At 34.9% G+C, this 24473-nt stretch overlaps 2 protein-coding genes across 2 annotated transcripts in view; both read right to left on the reverse strand.

Annotated features, from left to right (window-relative positions):
* Positions 1–9467: 9467 nt before the first annotated feature.
* On the reverse strand, positions 9468–20104 carry LOC131875795 (cytochrome P450 711A1-like). The gene is made up of 5 exons (XM_059220471.1): positions 20091–20104; positions 19854–19937; positions 19584–19594; positions 9858–10098; positions 9468–9669 (listed from the first exon to the last, which is right to left on the reverse strand). The coding sequence occupies exons 1-5, from the start codon at positions 20102–20104 to the stop codon at positions 9468–9470; spliced, it is 552 nt and encodes a 183-aa protein (XP_059076454.1).
* Positions 20105–20394: 290 nt separating this feature from the next.
* LOC131875796 (cytochrome P450 711A1-like) overlaps positions 20395–24473 on the reverse strand; it is a 60905-nt gene continuing 56826 nt past the window's right edge. The window contains exon 3 of the mRNA XM_059220472.1: positions 20395–21166. Coding sequence (XP_059076455.1) covers positions 20395–21166 — 772 coding nt within the window. The remainder of the gene's footprint in view (positions 21167–24473) is intronic.

A 24473-nucleotide genomic window follows, 5' to 3' on the forward strand; every position in this document is an offset into this window, starting at 1 on the left:
TGAAAGCAATCCTAACCCAATCAATGAAGACATAAAGACAAGATATTCAAATCAAACTGACGCAGATATCTCCTTCATGTGGCTCCATTGTTCTTCTTTCACCTTCAAATTTGATGTGGATCTCACCTACAAGTGCAAAATGCAAGTGGAAAGCAAGTTGTTGAGAGATGAAATTCACAGCATAAGGTTACTCAAAAATGTGATTGATCCCCCTTTCATTGAAGAAAATCATGCAATTTATAGACAAATTGGAGAGAGGACAAGATTAGCATGAAGAGATTTGAAAGGAAATTCAAATCAAGAATGGCAAAATTATGACAAATGTATGACAATTTCTATGCAAGGTGTATGACAAATTATGACAAGTTGCTATTCCCATGACAAAAGGGAAGAGAGAAAATAGCCTCCATGATTGCAACAAATGGAAGCATACACATAGGAGAAAATGAGGGAATGAAATTAGGGGAAATATTAGAAAAATTAAAGAAAATAGGAGAAATAGAAATTAGGAATTAGGAGAAATTAGCAAATTAAAAAATTGAGGAAAAAGATGAAATAGAAATTAGGTGAATTAATTAATAGGTTTTCATCCATTAATTAATTCATGAAAGAGACCTAGGACTAAATAAATAGATTTATTTAACCCACAAAGAAGAAGAAAAGGATTAAATGAACAAATCATAAAACCCTAGAAATAAGAGAACAAGGAATTAGGTCAAGACAACAAGAAATTAATGTAGGTTCGATCATGATTCTGATTGACAAAGGACCAGTGTTGATAAATGATTGAGATTGGTTGACAAAAATCAATGACAAATTGACCAAGATTGACAAGGAGATCAAATTGATAGGCGCCAATTGACAAGGAACAATGACTAATCGATCCAAATTGACATGATTGAAAAGGACAAGGATCGATGACGAATCGATCACAAAATGACAAGATTGACAAGGAGAGGATCGATGACGAATCGATCGCAAAATGACAAGGTTGACAAGGAAAAGGATCGATGACGAATCGATTGCAAAATGATGAGATTGACAAGTTGATAATCGCAAATGATTACTAACAAGCTAAAGATGATTGAAAGATTGACAAGAGGACAAAACCCTAATTCTATCATCGATTAGGATTGATGATGTCCAAAAATGATGATAAATGAGCACGCACCATGATGCGACAGGATAAGATCGACCAAAATCATGACTGAAGATTGCTATCGACAAGACTTAATTCGAAAGCGAGAAAAATGAGGAATGTAGAAGAAGGACTCGATGATCACAAATGATAAAGACCAAGTGCGCAACATAGAAGAAATGTTAATGCAACACAAGAACCCTAAAATAAGGCAATGCACAAATGTTAAAGTATGACTCCACAAGCGTTGACCATTTTTAGATGTCTACACTTACTATTTGCAGTAGTATCATCTGATTGTGGGTAAGGTTTCCCATCGTGGTTTTTCCCCTTACAGGGTTCCCACGTATAAATATTGGTGTTATGTGTTGTGGATGACTTTGTCTTTATATTTCATGCACTAATCCTTAATGGTATAACAATTAACTGTTAAAACTGTCTACCGGCATGATAAACTGGTTTACTGTTATTAAGCATTAAGTTGGTTAAGTTGTTTTTGTTTTGAATTTATTTGACAACTGATTCACCACCTCCCCCCCCTCTTAGTTGTCTTTGAGACCTAACAGGTGTTGCACAAAGTAGTGACTGATATGTCTATCTCTATGTTGTATGATAAATGTTGGATAAATGCCTCTGCTAAGTCACCCCATGACTTAATTCCAGGTGGGAGTTGGGGGAACCATTCCATAGCTTGATCACCTAAGCTCTATGGGAATAATCTCATCAAATATGTCTCTTCTACTGCTACCTCAATGCAAGCTATGAAAAATTATCTTATATGTGCCTTAGGATCCCCTTTTCCTCTGTACATATCAAACTTAGGTGTCAAAAAGTGTGTAGGAAATGGAGGCATTGGAATGCTTTTGTCAAATGGATAGGGACATATGTCTCTCATTGTATAAGCTGGTTTTGGTGTATTTATATCCTCTATTTTCTTTTGTAAGTCCTTAATTTGCTGTTCCAAATTGTTCTTAGGTGGAGATCGACTTCTTGGACCATACCCCATGCCTGAGGCACTGGGTGGAGGAGGAGCATGTTGCAGATATGGATGATATTGATCATACACATGTTCATATGGAGGAGGTCTATAATGATGTTGCGTATAGCGACCACTTGGTATAGAGTCATGATGAGGAATGTAATATCTATTTTGTCCATGTATACCATACTCTACAGGCATGTCATGGGTTTGTTCTAGTGTGTTGCCCCCAAATTTGATGTGGGGTTTCCTTGTGTCCAAATTTTGAACATGCCTTTGGATATCCAATTTCTTTGTTGGTTGGTCCTTAGCATTGGCATGTGATTGAGTATATTTTTTTGCATAAGACTTCCATAATGGTCTGTGAAGGTGAGTATCATATTCTAACTAGATTTGGAGTACCTTGGAAGATTGTGGTGGACAATGGGATGTGTTTCAGATCCAAGGAATTCTTTGATTTTTGTGAAAATTATGGCATCACTTTGTCCTATTCATCACCCTACCATCCCCAAGGAAATGGACAAGAAAAATCAAGCAATAAGAACTTGTTGAAGATCATTAAAAGGATGTTGGGTGATAAGAAAAGAGCTTGGGATTCAAAATTGATCCTAGCAGTATAGGCTGACAGAGTAACAGTCAAGAAGTCCACAAGATTTTCCCCATATGAGCTTGTACATGGCAAAGAAGCAAGATTACCCTTGAATAATTTGCTTCCAGTTTAGAAGCTTGTTACAGAGGAGTGTTTAGAGGAAGTAAATTTCATGGAGGATAGGTTGATGCAGTTAGCTGAGTTGGATGAGTATAGAAAAGAGGCTTAGGAAATAAACATTCAGAGGCAATAGATGGTTAAGGCTTTACATGATAAAAAGGCTTGTGATAGAACATTTGAAGAAGGAGAATGGGTACTTAAATGAAATACTAGGGACCAAGACAAAGGAAAACATGGAAAATTTGATGCACTTTGACTAGGACCCTATATCATCTTGAAAAAAATGGAGAAAACTCATATTACTTGCAGGATACTGATGGTGAAGTGCTGGAATCTCCAGTCCATGCTCAATACCTCAAGCATTTATTTTCTTGATAATCAGGGAGTATTTCTTGTATCATAGTAATATAGTTTTCCTTTTGTTTTTTGTTATGTGTTTTCAATTTTCTATTTTGGTCTTCTAGTTTCCAGAGATAGCTGAGATATTTCTATGTCCTTAAAAAGAACATACATCCCCAGCAAGAGCCACTGTTAGCACATATTTTTACAAAATATATTTGTGCTATATATGGATGCTTTTTCATATAGTTTCATCATAAGAGCATTTATTGCTGGATTGTATGTGCAAGTGATATGTTGCAATGTCTTCATGAAAACACATCACTTGGGCATATTCAAGGGAAATGTTGAGTATGATGGTATTCTAGTAATTCTCATCTTCACAATTAGTTTCATTGACGAAGCACTTTTGGAAGATCAGCATAGCAAAGGGTTGTGAACATGTTCATCGATGTCAATGGTGTGGGAGAAACCTTTCAATATGGTTATTAAAAGTTGCATCCATGGAGAAGGGCTCCTTTTGTAAAAAATGCAAAATTTTGCTCATCGGCATAAGTTACTTTGATGAGATCGCCCAAGGAGAATGAAGTGTGGTAATCGGAATAACTCATGCCCATGGTGTTTTATAAATCGTGAGTAGTGGGAAGAAGTGAGACTAAGTGGAAATCCATCAAGGAGAGTTACGATGATGATATGATAAGAAGTCAAAATCATCGGAGTAACATATATTATCGGGAATGAGGAAAAAATGTTATCATGATACCTGATGGGGTTATCAGTGGAGCTCTTACTGACAACCAATGGAGCGATGTATTTGTAGCGATGACATCGGGTCATTGGGAGGTCTTAATTTATGTTACCCTGATACCTGATAGACCAAGTAGAAAGGGTGACTATATTAGAGAGACTTTCTCTGATAGAGTAGTACCAAGCAAAAAGGGGAGCAAGACTCATTGGAATAACATACATCATCGGGGAGCTGTATTTTGAGTCATCCCGATACCCGATGAGGGAGTCTAGCATGAAGAGATCACATCGAGAAAAACTACGTCGATAGACCAAAGTAACCCGATAAGGAGAGTAAGGTGCAGATTGAAATAAAAGACTCATCAGGATAACATACTTTATCGGGTAGGATTTTCAAATTTGTGCCGCGGCTCGATGGGCAGAATGCCATAGAGGGTGGATCTATCGGGGAAACTATAACCATCAGAAACAAGGAAAATATACTACATCGATGCCTGATGAAGCAATCAAGGAAAGTTACACCGATCAAAAATAGAATTTAGATGTCATGGGACCATTGAATAAAGTATTAAGTGATTCATTTCGAATCCTGATAGAGCGACTTGAGGGATAAATAGAAGGAGTTTTCATCAAAGAAACATACCCTGATCTAACGTAAAGCAAAGCTAACTAATAGAAAGGAAAGGTGGATCCATCAGGATAATCCAAGTCTTGAGGAAAAAAGGGAAACGACCGGGGTGAGATCCAATGGACTAGTCGGAATGACCTATGCTGATCAGAAAGACAAAAAAGTAATTGAAGGAATGCAAAATATAGGTGGCACCAAGTAATTGAATTATCAGGTATGATTACGCCAATTAGTCATTGGAATATCTGATACGACATCCATTATTTAATGCTCATGATCAAGTGGATTGGATCCGCACAAAGCAAATCTGATGAGTTTATGATTGTTAGAGACTCTAGTTGTTGCATATCCAGCATAAAGAAAGAGTTTTCATGCTGTAATTATTCACAGTGTTTTCAGCCATCAACATTAAAGTTGCAGACAAGAAGCGTGGGTAATTTGAAAGTTCAAGCATTTAATCATGGAGGCTTCTGGTTCACAAGGGAAAAGGAAAGACAGATATTTCAGATACACAGTCTATTAAATCAAAAAAGATGAAGACTGTATAGGGTGTGTAAAAGAGAAAACTGAACCAAGACATGATTAACCAAATGGAGTCATCTAGTGCTAAGTCGAGGAGGTCTAAAACCTATTTGCTGCACAAGGATCATTTGGAGGACAAGTACAATGGGGTTGGAGATATTTGGACAACCATAAGGGGCCATGAATAGTTTCTATATCACAAAGCTATGATACCCAAATGGACACCGCTCACACCATGTGGAAGTTAGAAATTCATAAGAAGGAGAAAGGACAACTCACAAAGCAAGATGGTCCTCCTTTCAAAATTACTCTATTCAGACAATACTTGCAATACACATACTGGGCATGCAGCCAGGTCTGCGGGGAAGAAGTACCTGATGTCACAAAGATAGGCCCATTGCTGCTAGCTACGGATATTCAAATGCATGAGACAAGGTTGTTTGATTATGCAACCTACATGGCAGAGAAGCTGCATGAAGGGTTCTTGAGTTTGCAAACGGAACCTAACCCTACTATTAAATTTTACACATTGCTAATGCATATGGTTTTTTTTCATGGGCAGATGAAAGGTTTGTGGCAAGAGAAATTAAGGGTGACTCCCAGGAAAAAATATGGACAAGACCAACCAGTTCAATTATGGGTATCCCTGTGGGACACAAGGTTTGACAAATCACACTATGTGTTGTTTGAAGAATATTTTGTTAAGCCTTTGTACAAATTATTTGGAGTGGAATGTGATGGGTCTATCTCACCTGAGATTAATAGATTCTTGAGACCCCATGCTTTTGGAGACACCAGGGTCAGCCATAATTGGCGTGACTGGTTTGTATGTCACAATTTCACCTTTTTCAGGGTTTACGGTTTTGAGGGTGTTCCATATATGTTGCCTACATTAGTTCCTGATAGGATTGCCTATTTAGAGATTGTTAGGCAACTTATTATGTCAAATGCAAAGCATTTGGGTGGTGCACACAAGCAGGTATTTATGCTTGGAACTTTGCATTTTGGAGACTTCACCATTGTATCTACCAAGGCTTATGAGATGATAGAAAAGAAGCTGGTAGAGGAGTACAATTTGTATCGACATAAGGCTTAGAAAAATTATGATGCAAAGGGGTATATCCACCATTGCAGAAAGAGCCAGGAGCTGGGAGAGTATTTGCATATACCCATGAAGGCTAAAGATTTATTTGTAAATAAGGAATGAGATGAGGCTGCTGCACTCTTAGAGGAATTGAAACAAAAATTATAATAGCGGAAGTAGAGGCTTCATGAACTAAGAGAAGAAGGAGATTCTGAGAGTGGGTCTGATGAGAATGCAGTTGTATCAACCCTCCGTGTACCTAAATTAGAAGTGGAAGAAATCCAGGAGCAAATCATGGTGAGAATAAATGCCAATGCAGATGTAAGACTTGAAGAGCATGCAACTTTCATTGCAGATGAAAGAGTTCAAGTCATTTTTGTACCATTACAAAGGGAAAAATTTGAGAGAGAACATCCCAAATGTTACCCTAGAAAATGAAGCAGAGATGCTTAAAAAATTAAAATAAGACATTGATGCAAAAGTGGCCACAATGACACCACAAAGAGGGAGACAAATTCTCAATGAGGCGGGCATCATTTTGTTCCCAGGGTGGGACTTAAGTGCCTCTTTTATCTTTGAGAACTTGTTGCATTCTGACAGAAAGGATGTAAAATTGGACATACAGGGTGTTGATGATATCTTTATTGGATCAAGGTATGATCCAAATGAAGAGGAAATGTTGTTTTGGGCCCTATACCCTCCAAATAAAAGACCCAAGATCATAGATGTAGATAAGGAATTTGGGCACATGATGAAGCTGAAAGTGTGATAGGTTAATTCAATTGTCACCACAGATTTAGGGATTGACATTACAAAACCGAATAAGGCCCAAATGCAGTGGGTGGTGAAAGAGGGTCAAAAATACAAGAATTTGTATGAAGACCTATTGAGAAGTTGTGGTCATGAAGTACCATAGATAGGTGATACTGGTGTTCAATGGAAGAAGAAATATGAAGACCAGATGAGGGAAAACATTAAGTTAAAGAGGCAAATCAGGACTACTAGGATAGATGTTGCTTGTGTTTTATTAACAAACAAGTTTGAACGTTTATTGGAAGTTCTCAGAGAATTCTGGACAAACTGTCAGAAGACCTTGGATAATATGGTTTCTCATAAAAGAACTTTTAACATGTTGAAGGCATTGTTGAAAGATAAGAGTGTCGATGAGAAAGTGGTTGAGAAGATCCAGAGAAGGTTGAATAAACATAAAGGGATTGGTGTGGACATTAAAGTGGAAGTTACAGATTGCAAAGGTATTATTAGGTACAGTTTACTAGATATTGTGGATGATGCAAAGCAGCTAAAGGACAAAGAGATTTGGAATGCAGAGTGCCAGAATGTACTTAACACATCCCTTAATGTTGCTCGAGCAAATGTTTTGGATATGAATAGGTGAGCAGATGGAGAGACTGGTTACCATGGAGATTGTTGTCATAGATACTATATTCAACACCAGCACTCACAAGGATAACAAGTATTTGGAGCACATACAAAAGTGTGACATGATATTGGATGACCAAAACTGAATTTTTATTATATTTTTTGTCTAGTAGTTAGGAAGTTAGGTGTTAGGTTTTAGTTAGGTTTGGTTTGGCAAGATGAAAGGGTGTGTCCTTTCATTCGAATCCTTTGGCTCACATATATGTAATGAGTCATTTTTGTATCATATAGGGAATTTTGTCACTGGCTGGGCTGCAAGTGTTATGTTTTAGAAAGGTCTAATCAGAATGAGGAGTTTATTCTGTGCAAACTAAATGTATTGGAGTATTTGTAAGTGCAGTTTTTGTGTACATTCTTATTCCAGAAGTTAATATACAAGATTTCATGTTTTTATCTTTAGATCATGATGTGTAATTTTGTGTTTGATGGAATCATATGTCCTCTTGATAAATCTTTTTGATTTGTTGTGATGTGCCACCACATGATGTTGCATTGAATGTAAAATTGGTTTTTTATTGTTCATGCAACACAATGAAACCTTCACAATGATGGTCTTATAATTGTCTCTTGAGTTGATAGTAATTCTTCTCTACAAAGTTATTCATTAACTGTTAGATAAAGGCACGGGTCTATTATTAATCTTTGTTGAATAAGTTTGTATGTATTAGGTCCTTATCAAAGAAATAAATCTTCTAATTTCTGTAAGTGCTGCTCTTTTCATAATGGCTTAAAGTCCTAACAGTAAGCTTTTGCATAACACAACTATATTCACACTTATTTTATCAGTTTTAAAGGCATTCAATAAAAAACACTTATGTTAGCATAATTGTATGAAAAACTTTTTCCATCCCTACAATTACTGATTCCCATAGTTTAAATTCACTTAGAACAAACCTCTTTTGTGCTTGAGAGTGTAAGGTACACCCACCTAGGTTTAGTGGAGCCTAAAGTGTAGAGGAATTTGGTCTTCAACCATTCTTGTTCATTGGCCAAGGCTGATTGGATCAACTGAGGATTAGGAAACTCTTTGGTTTTCCAATCTGTGGTTTTAGGCACCAACAAAACCAAAATAATATATGCTATAAATTATAACTCTCTTAGAAATTAAAGATAATTTTCATCAAACTTACTTCTAAGACAACAAAATTTTAGTACATTTCCATATTTCAAGTTTAATGGCTTAATTAGGGAGGAAGACCAAAATTTAATGAGAAATTAGTTAACTACCAATAACAAAGAAGGTTGAATCTTGAAACCCCCCATGCAGAAGGACTCAAAACTTTTTAATTACATCATGTTGTCTATTCAATATTTTTGGATATAGATTTGAGTATATTTATTAATTAAAATTTAAAATAAACACAATTTTGAATTTCAATTAATTAATAAATATGATCAAATATATTTTTAGGATGCTGAATAAATGCTAAAATTATATAATATCTAAATTTTGAAAAACAAAAATACTTTAAAGAAAAAGTACAAACAAAAACCCTTTAAATACATGAAATTTCCACAATCTATGATAAAATATTTAATGTTTTATAATCATTTTTTCCATTAAGTTCCCATTATACTCCAAATGATTCATCATCACGATGAGTAAGATTGATCAATTTCTCTTTTCAAGCTTACACATTGATGATGGATCATAAAACATGATCCAAAATGTTGATGAAAAAAGTGATCATGCAATCAAGTTCAAAAACCATTAAATAAAAATTTGGATTGGAAAAAAATGAATGAATGTTTTTAATCATCTCTATGGAACCAAGAAAATAGTAACAAGATTTAAAACCTACCTATTAAAAAAAACAAGATTGAAAACCTACTATCCTTAAAAAAAAGAGAAAGAAAACCACAAAATTTAGGTCATTTTACCTAAGAAAGATAAGGAAATTTGTGAAGGTCTTGAGCAGTGGGATTTTTGCCTGGGGCCCCAAAAGCATCGATTTCTTGAAGAAATTTTTTCTTGAGATGAGGGTGTGCAGAAAGTAGATATAACACCATTGATAAAGTAAACGAAGTTGTAGATGAGCTTGCCAAAAGATGTTCATAAGTGAGAGAGCTTATATAATCTAAGCTAAACAAATTTCCGAGGAAAGAAAATCTATTCTAGATTCCAACCCAAAATCCATACTTCTCTTCACCAAAATGGCATTCAATCTGTCTATAAGCTTGTGATTGGTCTATTTAACCTTCCAATCCCCTGTTCCTAGGATTCAACTGAGGATTTATCAAAAGGGTTCTTCTACAATTGAGAACAAGAACCCTATGATTATACTGAAGGTGCCAGTGAGGTCCATTTTTAGAGAACTTGTGGAATAGACGTTTCGCTTCACAAATTTTGAGACTTCCTCTTGGACTGGATCTACAGATGTGGATTTTGAAGTGGATTTTGTGAGATCAAACCTCTCACCAAAGGCTGCCTCTCCAATGATGTCTGTAGCGACCTTCAGGAGGAGCTCTAAGAAATTTATGTCTTCTTTTTCAACTTTGGTGGAGAGATGGTCTTTGAGGATGCAGATTGTGTGTTCCATGAGGGGTACTTGATTGGCTATTCAGTTGGTTTGGTATAGGGGTTGGATCATGTCATGCATTGATGACCATCTTGAGTCCCTGAACAACATGTTGGACTTAAAAATCACTAAGAGGGAGGGTTGAATCAGTGACACCAAAAATAAAACTACTTCAAACACTAACCAGTAGATGAACTTAACAAAACTTTAATCCAAAATGATATAACAACATCTACAAAAAGTAAAGCATCCACCATAACACAAGTGTTTGTACGTGGAAAACCCAAATAGGTAAAAACCATGGTGAGATGGAACTCACAAGTTAACTATCTGCAGTAATAGTTAACTAATCGGTTAAGGTCTACAAAGTTCTCTGCTAGGAGCAAATCTTGCTAGAGATCCCAAATCTTGATTAGAAGCTTATACCCTGTTAGGAGTAACCTCAGTGGAGTATTTCTAAATCCAAACTAATGGATCACCCTATTAGATGATTTATACATTGAAGCTTGTTAGAGCTTACCCGGTTAGGGGATTTGACTCCACTGTAATTGTTAAAAAGAAACAGGATCGGTTTGATCTGTCTGAGTAGCACAATACTTGCTTGATCAGATCCTTCTAACCATATTCAACACTACTCTTCTACATACTCTGCAACTTAACTCTTTTGACCTTTGCACATAATATAACACTTTCACTTATATCAAATAATTCACTGCAATGTCAATATATAGACCTTATGATTTCATGTTGGCCTTAAGAAATCATAACACAATTTCCTAGGTGCACTGTATCTGGACAAGTGATTATAACTCATCACAAAAATTATTGCCAAGTAGTCGGTGGGATAACTCATCACAATCTATGGTAACTCATCACAAAATTACCAAATACTGGTTGGAACAATTAAATAGTGGTTAGAGTAAAACATATGAACCATTATGCTTGAATCTCCTGTCATGATCTCCACTTGATCTCCATATTGATCTTCATCTTGGTGCTGACTTAGTATAACCACAGGTTGTCTCTTATGCACATACTGATTATCACATAGTACCGGTTAGAGATTAACCACTAAGTATACCAGTTGAAAGTGTAAACAATTAAAGTTACACCGGTAGTCAATATAATCATGTGTGTGTGTGTGAGTGTTTCATCAATGACAACATATGATGAATACATTACAATCATCATCAAGCCAACAATCTCCCCCTTTGGCATTGATCGCAACACTTGGAAAATTTTACAGTCATACCACTAAGTGTGCATACACAACAAATTTACACATATACTCATACTCCCCCTTAATGCATACATTATACAAAATTTTCAAAAACACACATACATATTTTTACTCCCCCTTTGACAAAAATGCCAAATTGAAAAAGCAAAATATATATAGAGAGAGAGAGAAAATTTGTATCAAAGTGTTTAGCATATACAATAATAACTGAAAAAACTTGAATCAAAGTTCGGGCATAAGGAATTCTTATGAAAATAACATTATATCTCTTCTTCAGCTTTGATGAAGCATTTTTCCATGACTCCAACATGTTCTCAGTATACTCAAATATAGACATTAGCTGTGAATGGAATAATTCCATTGAGTCCAGTGTGCAGGTTTCAGGAGTTGCAAGGATAGCTTCTACATTTGAGTAGGCTCTCTGAAGTATGTCTACTTGTGATGTGAGCATACTTTTGAGTTCCTTTAGAGATCAAAGTCTCTTTTCCTTCTCAATATCATAGATATCCATCCTGTTTTGAAAATCATCTATAGATTTGTTAAAGGCAAAAATAGAATCCTTAAGAGGAGCATATGCATTGCATACTCATTCGAGCTCTTGCTCTATTTTTGTTTTCCTTTTTGAAATGTCAAAATAAAATAAAGAAACATTTGAGGTGGAAGAAAGAAACTTTCCTCTCGTTTCAATAGCATTGCTCAACAAATCTTTATTATGTGACAAAGCCATTTTTCCACTAACAATATACTTTGCCAGTTTTTCTCCATACTTCTTCTTGTGGCTCTTTTCAACATAGAGTTGAGCAGCATCTTCTAGTGACTTGATTTGATCAAATGCATCTGTAACTAACTGACCAAGTTTGCTAATAGGTGTAGGTAGATGTGTTGTAGATGTTTCCAGTAGTAGACCAGATAAAATATCTACTGCAGTCTAAATTGTTTCAGCTTCAACCCTTTGCTCTTTCAGTCTCTTCTTATGTGCTCTAGATTGCATGACACTTACAATCTTCATCATTTTTGATGCACTCATGTTGTTCATATCAATAGGTCCTGAAATACTTAAAGAATCATCATCATCCTCATCAAGTTTCTTTTGCTTTGCTAGTTCAAAGGATACAACCTTAATGATTGCGTTCTCTGTATTCTTCTATGTTTCCTTTTCAGAGGACTGAGTGACAACTTTTTTAGTAGACTCCTTCTAAGTATCTTCAATGACCAGTGGAGATTGGGGTTTCTCCAGTTGTTCTATTTCTGGTGGATTTTCCACTTTTAGTTGAGTTTCCGATTGCTCAACTAAGGTAACCTGTAAAACTGTAATTTCAGGTAGCTCCATATCTGGTGTAGTGACATCTCGAGATATATCAACTATGTCCTGAACATCATCAATAACAAAAATAGTGGTGTCATCCTTGATAGGATAGAATTCATCGGCTTGAAGAGTCTCTTCTTCATCCATTTCTGGTCAATTAACATCTTCCTCATTCTTAGAGGATTGGATGAGCTCTACCATACGTCTGATGTCATAGGAAATTTGACGGGTCTCAGTTTCAACAATTGCCCTCTTTCCACTGAGTAACTTCAGTCTCCTTGATTTAAAAGCAAATTGAATTTTATATTTATCAACCAAAGCACTAATTTCATCTTTAGACAAGTTGGGAAAATATTGTACAAATATCTCATCATTGATTTCTTTTTCCAACTTAACAACTTCCTCCCATTTATCCAAAAGAATATTCTACAAAGAAATTGAGATATCCTTTTCTAGATCATGAGGAAATCTATTGTAATGACATAGATGAGTGATTACCCATTGAATTACTTGCTCTTTCTCATTTTCAGTGAAGGAATCAAAATGCTCTTTTACATAGTCAAACCTATTCCTCCCTAGTGTCTTCATTGTTCTTTCAAAATGGGTTTCAGGCTTGTAAGATGCTATACCAATAGGCACAGTTTCCTTTGGCACTTCCTTAACTATTTTTGCTACTCTTCTGGTAGCCTTCATCTTCTTAGGTTCTTCTTCAATCTCTGAACCTTCATATTCTGGTTGGAGAATAAGTTTTTGATTTCTCTTCTTTGGTGCATTCTCCTTCTTTGTATATACTTTAGGTGTCAGTTCCTTTTTGGTTAGGACACTCTAAGTCACCCTTGTAGTCTTTATCACTGGAGGTGAGTCAGTTTTCTTTTTCTTTCCTTTCACATTAGTAACAGGAGCAGTATTGGTTTTTCATGGTGCAACTTGGATGGCCACAATGTCCAATTTTTCCTTCTTTTTGTCTTTAGGAGATGCTAATAGGGTATTAGCATAACCAACTAGTAAGTCATAGTTCACCTTGTAGACACCTAAAATTGTCATGTCTAATTAAATAAATATTTTATTTATTTAATTATCTAAGCCTAATTCTTCTATTAATTAAATAAATTCTTATTTATTTAATTAATTCATTTATCCTCTTCTAGCCTTATTTCTCATTTAAATAAATACATTTATTTATTTAAATTATCCTTTTCCTAAATTAAATAAATATTTTAATTTATTTAATTATCCTACTTCTTCTATTAATTAAATAAATCTTTATTTATTTAATTAATTCATTATCTCTTTCTACACATGACACATGTCATTCATCTCTTAATTCCTACACTACCTACCCCTTTCATTATTTTATTATTTCCTCTACCTACCCTCTAATCCTAGCCGACCTCCTTTTTACACCTCTCAATCTTATCCCTCCATTTCATATTGTGTCTTCTATTTAAGGAGATGCTTTCTTCATTATCAAACCCTAATCACTCACCCTAATCAACAATCTTGAAGACTCGACTACACTACGATCCTACTTGCAACCACATTCCGTTCTTTGTTGAGCTCTTGTGCACATAAAATCTGAGAGCAAATATATATCAAGCAAGATCAATGGACATAGGAAGAATGGAGATCAAAACCCTATTGGACATGTGATGGTATAATCTTTGTGATTTCATGTGATTTGCATTGTCTTAGGTAATCTTCATATGTTATGGTGGATCTTTGTTGATTGTTAGGCTAGGGTTTGGTGGTTGAATTCATTTAGCCTTTCAATCTTGTTATTATTGTTATCCATTTTCACCATATACACACCTCATAACTCATGTTTTCCATCTCTTCTTCTCTTGGCTCAATTGCTTGCATTAAGCAAAAGTCAGTGGTAACAGTAAAGACTATGTCTTTTGCAAAGTGCCTTACCACATCTTCTGGTAATCTCATTCTCATTCTCGTCTTTTTATGAAATTCATCAAAATACTTATTCATAGTTGCAGGGAAAGTATTCTTTACAGTCTTAATGTTGTTCTTGATTTGTGCAATGATTGGTAGGTCTTTTGACCATTCGATGTCTCCAATTCCCGATAGAAAGTTATAAAAATAGAAGAATAACTCATCTAATAGCTGACCATATTTGAACTTTCGACCATTGTCCTTTTTAATAGATTGCAAATTTTGAAATAATTGCCTTCTGATAGCTTCACAGAGATCATAATTTGCATTATCAACAATCATTTTTTGAGTTGTATGAATTGTTGCAGATGGAACACTATTAAGTCTACTAGAGTAAAATACTAGGTAGCCTATCACCATTGCTGCTAGTTTCACTACAGGGTCTTTAATATTGTTAATAGAAAAGGCGTGCTTATCAGAAGTAGAACTGATTAAAGAGAATACCGTGTCTTTTGAAATTCATCTTAGAACAGGTACTTCACTGGTTGAGAAATAACCAATTACAGCCTGAATGGCTTCCTTAGTTATTTTGTGAGTTCTCTATAAATACATGTTCTCTCTATGAACTTGACTTAAAATGATTCTGATATGTTCATCCTCAAAATCTTCAAGAAAGTAAGTGGCATTATGAAAACCCTTTTTGAAAACCCTAGCATACTTTGTTTCAATCTTTCCGTTCTCATCACAAAGTGATTTCAACTAAGTATAAATGTATAGAGATCCTAGATCTTCTATCTTGCAGTCAATATAACTAGATAAATCACCTTTGACCAAAACTCCACTCGAAACTTGTGAAAATGCATTAAATGACACAATTTGTTTTGCCTCTACAACTTCCATAGGCTCAGAAGTAATCATTAACCTTTCTACAGTCTTTGTAGTTGATGCCATTCCAAATGAACAAGATTCAAAGTAGGATGTTCAAAGAAATACCTTGTTTCATGCACATTGCCTTGTTTACCAGTTGAAATGCCCAAGTGCACACCAATTCGATCTTCTACAAACTTCAATTCAGCTTGATTACACAAATCTCAAAGCAATTCAGCAAATTACAATAGACAATCTTTCTCAGCTCAATAAGTGCTCCAATTTCTTTCTCGAATGCGTTAGGGTAAAAATGACAAAGTAAAAACTCGCTTTTATCCTTTTTACCTATTGCATTAAATGCTCGCCTGTTAGGATTACAAACCCTAATTTCATCGCTCAAGGAGAAAACCGATTGACAACATATTGACAAAAAGTTACCAAAATTTCATGCTTCAAAATTCTTTTACTACTCATTTTTCTCAAGGGGTTCGGAGATAATTTGATCGTTAAGATCCCCTTAGCCATACTAAAAAGGCTTAAGTCACTGATGTAGGGTTCTCTTCACTGGGTGAAGGAACAGTTTCTTCTCCATGTGAGTCATCACTTTTCTTCTTCCAAATTTGATTCATTTCCTCTCTGATTTCTTCAACATTAAATTTTTTCTTTCCTTTTTGATCCTTAGAATAATTGACCAGTTTGTTATTTCTGGATCTACAAAATTTTTCTAAGTGCCTTAGTTTGTTACAGTGATAACAGGCCATACCATATGATCTCCAAGGTCCTACATTTCCTCTTCCTATTCTTCTTCTGTAATTCATAGCCACATGACCAAATTTATTACAGATGGTGCAAATAACATTTGTTACCTTTTCCATCTTAAATGGACTAAACCGGTTGTTGTAGAGTCTTTGCGAGTTCAGGTTTACCTGGTTGTCAAAATTCCTCATCTGGTCACCATTTGGTCTTGGATGCATGTGCAGTACAAGATTGTTTTCTCCATAGCTGCACTCAACAAATCTATGCCCATACATTCCACATGTGAAGCAATGACCTTCAAATTTCTTGGATACATACCTAGCATTAGTATTGTAACTAGCATTTCTGTTAGGTTTGTCTCTACAAACATTTGCAGTATGACCAGGTTTAAATACCTTCTTACTTGTAGGTTTATTGATCTTAGGAGCATATTTGTTCTTAAGAGTGTTTCTCTTTGTATTGGAGGATTCACCTTTTTCAGATGTGTGAAAACCAAGTTTAGAGATATCACCCTTCATCCTTTGTAATTGAATGTGTTCTTCCAGCATGGTAGAACTTCTGTTGAACTTCTCCAATTTCTCATTAGCTTCAGTAAGTTGTTTGGTGAGATCTTCATTATGCTTTGACATGTTCTCTCTCAGAGATGATGCAAGTTCAAGATTTAGCTGTAGGTTCTCCTTTTCTTCTCTTTCAACAACCAAATGCTCATGCATAGTGACATTTTCCCACTTGATCTTGACAATCTCTTGATCTCTTTACTTGATAAGATCTTCAGTAGCTCTTCTGGTTTCTAGTTCCTGACTCATGCGAATAGTGAGACCTTCTAGCTCTCTCCTCATATTCAGTTTCTCAGCATTTAAATTTTCATCTTCCTCTGCTAAAGCATCAATATTGGCTTCATTTGAAGAACTATTATTAGATATCTCTAACAATTATTTAGTTAGCTATCTCCTTTTGACTTGTGAAGCTTTCAGTTTGACCCTAAGGGCTTCAAGCTTATTTTTGCTAGCTTCTATCTCTCTAGCCATCTCTAAGTAGCTCATGTCCCCCATGGTGGTTTCAAAGCTCCCTTCTAAGTGATTAGGCTTCAAAGAAGTTAGGCTCTGATACCAATTGATGGACTTGAAAATAACTAAGAGGGGGGGGGGTGAATCAGTGACACCAAAAATAAAACTACTTCAAACACTAACCAGTAGATGAACTTAACAAAACTTTTAAACATAATGCATGTAATCTCAAATGATATAACATCATCCAAAAAAAGTAAAGCATCCACTGTAACATAAGTGTTTGTACATGGAAAACCCAAATAGGTAAAAACCACGGTGAGATGGAACTCACAAGTTAACTATCTGCAGTAATAGATAATTGACCGGTTAAGGTCTACAAAGTGCTCTGCTAGGAGAGAATCTTGTTAGAGATCCCAAAGATTGATTAGAAGCTTATACCCTATTAAAGGTAGTACCCTGTTAGGAGTAACCTTGATGGAGGATTTCTCAATCCAAACTAATGGATCACCCTGTTAGAGGATTTATACATTGAAGCTTGTTAGAGCTTACCTGGTTAGGGGATTTGACTCTGCTGTAATTGTTAGAAAATAATAGGATTGGTTTGATCTGTCTGAGTAGAACAATACATTTTTGATCAGATCCTTCTAAACATACTCAATACTGCTCTTCTGCATACTCTGCAACTTAACTCTTTTGACCTTCACACATAACATAACACTTTCACTTATATCAAATAATTCATTGCAATGTCAATATATAGACCTTATGATTTCATGTTAGCCTTAAGAAATCATAACACAATTTCCTAGGTGTAGTGTATCTGGACAAGTGATCATAACTCATCACAAAAATTACTGCCAAGCAGTCGGTGGGATAAATCATCATGATGTGTGGTGAATCATCACAAAATTACCAAATACTGGTTGGAACAATTAAATATCGGTTAGAGTAAAACATATGAACCATTATCATTGAATCTCTTGTCATGATCTCTGCTTGATCTCCATCTTGATCTTCATCTTAGTGCTGACTTAGTATAACCATAGGTTGTCTCTTATGCACATACCGGTTATCACAAAGCACTGGTTAGAGATAAACCACTATGTATACCGGTTGATAGTGTAAACAATTGAAGTTACACTGGTACTCAATATAATCATATATGTGTGTTTGAGTGTTTCATCAATGACAACATATGATGAATACATTACAATCATCATCAAGCCAACACAACAGACTAAGGAAGAAATTGAAAACCATTGCTAAATTTGGTATATTTTGAGTTTTAATTTGTTTAGGTAGTTTATTTTCTAGTGAAGAAGTCAGTGTTATTTCTAATGAGTCACTAAACTAATCAATGTTTAGAATGTGATTTCAGACGAGTCATCAAATCAGTCAAAATTTAGAATGTGATTTCAAATGAATCATGTAAACAAGTCAAAATGTAGAATTTGATTTTTAAGTCAAATTGAATTTAATAGTTTTGTTGGTGATTTCTAAATGTCATTTTTTTCCAAGACCCTATGCAATTTTTGTGCTCTAAATTTGGTGTGTTGTGGTGAACACACAAATTATCTACTTGGAAACTTTGATTTTCTATGTAAACAATTAGTAAATTGATCACATTGTGCAAATTGTATAAGCTCTTTTGTGCAATTCAAGAGTTATATTAGAATATTTCATAATTATCAACAAATAGTAAGGGTGAGTTTTTCACAATTCATGTAGTATTAAAATGATTGTTGGGAGAATCAACGACATATATATTTTAATCAAAATTTTCAGATTGCACTCAACAATCTATCATCAACTGTATATAATATATATTTTTATATCGGTACCATTACATAATTAACAGTTAACACTTCTCTTTTAGGTAGGTGATTCACAATAAATCATTATTGCAATTCTTATCATAAATTATGATTTACGTGAATCATTGACTCTTAATGCATACTCATTCCTGAATTTCCCAAAAATCTCAAGAAAGAAAAGAAAAGAATAGTAGTTTCAATGAGATCAAAGGCAACAAAATTAGATTTAATCTATGTTCCACCAAGTTTCAAGGATAGGGATGGCAGGAAATCTTTCCGGTATGACATATTTTTAAAAAAATTCATATCGCCAATATTTTACAACTAAAAATTAATACTTTTCTTTTAGGTTGACAAATAAAGAACTGTAAAGGTGAAAAAAGAATACTAATTTCTATGTATCTTCCAAAAAATATCAAGAAACAAAAGAAAAGAATAGTAGTATCCCCCACATCATAGGAAAATCCATCATTGAAACTAGGACCTACCCTTTACTGTTGGAGTGTTCTACTATCAAACTACTGACCCCTTCAGAACTAATTTATCTTCGATCCAAAATGACTTCTAACAATTTTCATATCACCAATATTTTACAACAAACAATTAATACATCTGAATGAATCATTATTATAATTATTAAAATAAACTATCATTTATGATAATCATTGACAATTCTAAAATTTAGATAAAAAAGAATACCAATTCTTGTATATTTCCCCAAATAGGTCAAGAAAGAAAAGAATATTAGTTTCAATGACATCATGGAAAGAAAAACAGTTACCTTAAGGTGTTCAATCCATACCTGGTAAAAAGCAGTCCCTTCTGCTGGAGAGGACGAGAAGCAATGGGTGAGGGAATACTTCAATTTGACAGAAATTTGAATTTCTTAATCCCTGCCTCTCTACACAACTCTGCAACTGCCACTATCACTAATGGCTGCCTTCCCGAGTTAAACCTGAAATTTCATACATAATCACACACATACAGTTTCAACAAACATTTTTTTATAGATTTCCTTCCAGAAAAACTCCTTAAAAAAAAAAACTTGTCCTTAAACTAGACATGACTAAAATCTTCATTTTGTTGTAAAAGAAAGGAACTGTTCAGCCTTAAACCAGACATACTACGCAACATTTTAAGTCTACAAAATGTCAGTCAATTCTAAGTGTTTAACACTTTTAAGCTTAGAAGTCAAAGTTTAATGTGTGTGATTTAAACCATTAGAAAGAAATTGACCTGTAGATAAAATAAAAATTCCAATTTGAGAAAAGTGAATGAATGTTTTTAATCACCTCTATGAAACCAATAGAATAATAACAAGATTTAAAACCTACCTATTAAAAAAATAATATTTAAAACCTACTATCCTTTAAAAAAAAAAAGAGAGAGAAAAACAAAGAATTTAGGTCATTTCACTTAAGATAAGGAAATTTGTCAAGGTCATCAGCAGTGGGATTTCTGCCTAGGGGCCCAAAAGCATCGATTTCTTGAAGCATTTTTTTCTTGACATAAGGGTGTGCAGAAACTAGATATAACACCATTGATAAAGTAAACAAAGTTGTAGCTAAGCCCACAAAAAAATGTTCATAAGTGAGAGAGCTTATATAATCTGGGCTAAACAAATTTCTGACATCTTTACTCGACTCCCTTGCATTCAACACTGAGGAAATTAAACCCGTCCTGGATTCCAACCCCAAATCCATACTTCTCTTGGCCACAATGGAATTCAATCTATCTATAAGCTTGTAGTTGTTTTGTTCAACCTTCCAATCCCCTATTCCTGGGATGTGACTAAGGATTTGTCGAAAGCGCTCCTGTACAATTGGGAACAAGATCCCCATTATTGTACTGAAGGTTCCAGTGAGGTCCATTTTCAAAGATGTTGTGGAATAAACATGTTGCTTCCCAAATTTTGAGAATTCCTCTTGTACTGGATGTGTGGATGTGGATTTTGAAGTGGATTGTGTGAGATCAAACCTCTCGCCAAAGGCTGCCTCTCTGATGATGTTTGTAGCGACTTTCAAGAGGAGCTCTGAGAAATTTATGTCTTCTTTTTCATCTTTGGTAGAGAGATGGTCTTTGAGGATGCAGATTGTGTGTTCCATCAGAGGTACCTGATTGGCTATTTGGTTGGGTTGGTATAGGGGTTGGATCGTTCCACGCATTGATGACCATCTTGAGTCCCTGAACAATAGAGCAAGGAAAAAATTGAAAACCATTATTTTAATAATGTGCTAAAGTTAGGTTTGGTTAGCTTTGATTTGTTTAGGTATTTTATTTCCTAGTGAAGAAGTTAGTGTGATTTCAGAGGAGTCACTAATCTAATCAATGTTTAGAATGTGATTTCAACCTGTGTTCAGGAAATGTGGTTAGCATAAGCATAAAATTCAGTTTCAAAAGGATTTACACACCAATGAGACTCTTGGTGCAAGTTATGGATATATATTGAATAGCTCAACTTCCCAAGGGGTGTTCCATTGTTCTCTATCTCACAGGATCCCTCAAGTCAATGTCTTTGCTCTCAGATCACTAAGAAAAGTGACTTATGAATGACAACTCCAAGAATGAGTGATGTTTGATTAATTTAGCATGAATGCATTCCTAGATATGTATGATATTGAATCTATGATGATTTAAGCTAGCATAAAAGATGATGATAAGATAAAGGATTAATGAACTTATCCTAGCATGATACACTAGTCTAACATGGATATGTTGTGATATTTGAAATTACTTCTAAATGCTATTAAGATGATTTTTATTAAAGAGAGGCTAAATGCTTAGTAAAATGACTATATATTAGATGCATGAAACTTGGATATCCAAAATGAGATAATGAGAGCTCTATTTATAGGAAAAAAAGGGCAATGGATGATCAAGATTGGATAATCTTAACAAGGGCCAGGATTGAAAGTTATCAATCCATGTTTACAATTCTCACCAATGAAATGGTGACAATTGTCAACAAGAGACTTCTTGAGAGGAGATGTAAGAAGCATTAAATGCTTGAGAAGACATAATGGTTATCTTAGGAGGTAAGGGTTAAGGTTAGGTTAGGGTTATCTATTGGATAAAGCTTTTACCGAGAGGATAAACTCTTGTGCAAGGGTTAAAGGGATAACTAAGGTCAAAGCCATGAATGCTTGATGAGACCCTTGGGTTAGATGAGGGTTGAGTTAGAGAGAAAGTCTCTAATCATGCAAGAAGGTTGAGTTAACCATTAATGGTTATGAAGACTTTGAGGGTTTGAGAAGTGACTTCCCTTTTCTTAGGGATGTGCCAATATTTAGAAGATGGATTGGCTAAATTAGAAGTGATTAGAAGAATCTAGAAGGGTTTAGGGAGGCAAATGGGTGGAGGGGAATTAAAATAAATTACTTTATTTCAACAAAAATAGAAGCAACTTGCATAAATACAATTGGGGAATTTAAATAAATAAATTAGATTTATTTATTTGCAATGAACAATTTAATTAAATGTAAATTTAATTAAAAGGGAAGAAAGGGGAATTAATTAAATAAAGTGATTTATTTAATCAAAGGTTATGAAAGGCTTAGGTGAACTTAATTAAATAAATTGAGTAATTCATTTAATCAAATAGATTAATATAAAGAATTTAATTAAATAGAGGAATGAGGTTAAAATGAATATTCAATATTCACTTAGGAAAGTCGTCAGATTTATACGTCTACATTTTTCCCCTCTTTGAAGTGACATGTGTGCACATGTTGATTCAAACAAAATTTGTCGGATATGCTGTCAAAATTTGATTGATATGATGTCATGCTTCAAGATACTGATATGATGCCCCAAATTTGATTAACGATATTGATGATGCCCCCTCGAGAGATGGATCAAGGATTTTGAAAATTTTGTTGATTTGATGAGCATTTTTGAATTAATTGCGTTTTGATTATTTTGACTATGTTGAATGTATTTGAATTGATTCATCTCTCGAAAATGATGTTGATAAGGCTAAAAGTGAGAAAAATGAGGAAAATACATGCCCTACTTACTAATCTGGTTGATTTTTACCCTATAAAAAGGTAAAAAGTGATTTTATTCTTATCATTTGCACATTTGTCTCCTTGTGATTGTGACACTTGAGCTCTGATGAAAATGTCGATTTCCTATGCTTCGCACCGATTTGAGCGCGATCGTCAATATCGAATGCCCACCATGTATGGCCCACCTGTAAGTCATCTACATTTTGCCACGTTTTTGATTGATTTTTCTTTTTTTGATCATGTTTTTCATTTTTTAGTTGAAAATTTATCGTTTTAGGTTGTAGGGGTATAGCTTTAGCACATATGATAGGAACAATAGTGCGTAGGGTTAACCTAGCTAGGTTAGTGTTTAATTTGCATTCTGCAGTGCATCGACATGTTAGGATAGCGCGTCTAGTTTTTTAGTGCATAGGGTAGATAGGTTAGTGCTCAGGTTGAAAAGGATAGCGCATCAGGTAGATTAGTGCTTTGGGTTAGCAAGGTAGCACAATGGCAAAACCAGTTAGCGCATAGATGGAGTTAGCGCGTAGAGTAAAGTGTCTAGTGCATTGGTGAAGAAAGATAGCACATAGGTAGAATCTTAGCGCATAGGAGGTCTGTTTTGGCGTGTGGGGCCAAAAATGGGTAAAAAAGACTTGGAAGAATGCGTCACGGGGGGAATAGATGAGGTAGATAGCTTAGGGGTGGATAGGTTCCTGCTGAGTGTTTCAAGATGGGTCATGAGCCAATGTTTTTCTTGCTATGATGATGTCTGATTTTTGGAGTTTGTTGAAATTTTCTATTGATATGGAGTGCCAAGTTTATTGATTGTTTGAATGAGGATCTTGATTTTATTTTGATGTGGATCATTGATGGTTTGCCTTGTGATATGAATTTGATGTCCGATATGAGTTCTGATTCGTGATGTCCGATATGATTCCTAATGTGATGCATTATGGATCTTTGATATGATTTCTCGATATGATGCTTGCGTTATGGTTTTTTGATATGATTTCTTGATATGATGCTTGTGTTATGGGTCTTTGATATGACTTCTTGATGAGTCAGATTTTTGATATGTCTTTGATTTTCGATATGGGTTTGTGATTTTCGATATGGATCTGTGATTTTTGATATGGGTCTTCGACATGATTTCTCGATATGAGTCAGATTGTAGATATGAGTCTTCGATTTTTGATATGATGCTTTCTTGAGATGTTTCATTGTTTCAAGTTGATTTTGTTTTGATTGGATATATCAGATAGATGTGGGAACTGATGATGGAGATTTATTGTTTTATAGGCACAACTTGGTGTACTTCAGTCATGAGAGCGATTTTCGTGACTGTGGTCATTGATTCCATGATTGTCATAAGCTGATAGGGATGTGATTGAGAGATGCAATTTATCATCCTTACTAGACATGCCTCGATATATCATTAACCAGGGTTTGTTGACATCTTTGGTGGAGAGGTGGCACAGTGACACGAACACCTTCCATTTGGC

This window comes from Cryptomeria japonica, chromosome 5 (genome assembly GCF_030272615.1).
Source record: "Cryptomeria japonica chromosome 5, Sugi_1.0, whole genome shotgun sequence".
NCBI classification, from domain to species: Eukaryota; Viridiplantae; Streptophyta; class Pinopsida; order Cupressales; family Cupressaceae; genus Cryptomeria; species Cryptomeria japonica.

Bases quoted from the DNA above. Each gene is read 5' to 3' on its own strand.
- LOC131875795 (XM_059220471.1), bottom strand. The intron at 9,670-9,857 runs GTTCTTGTTCTC...AAATTTGTTTAG, and splicing joins ACCTTCAGTATAATCATAGG to CTTAGATTATATAAGCTCTC.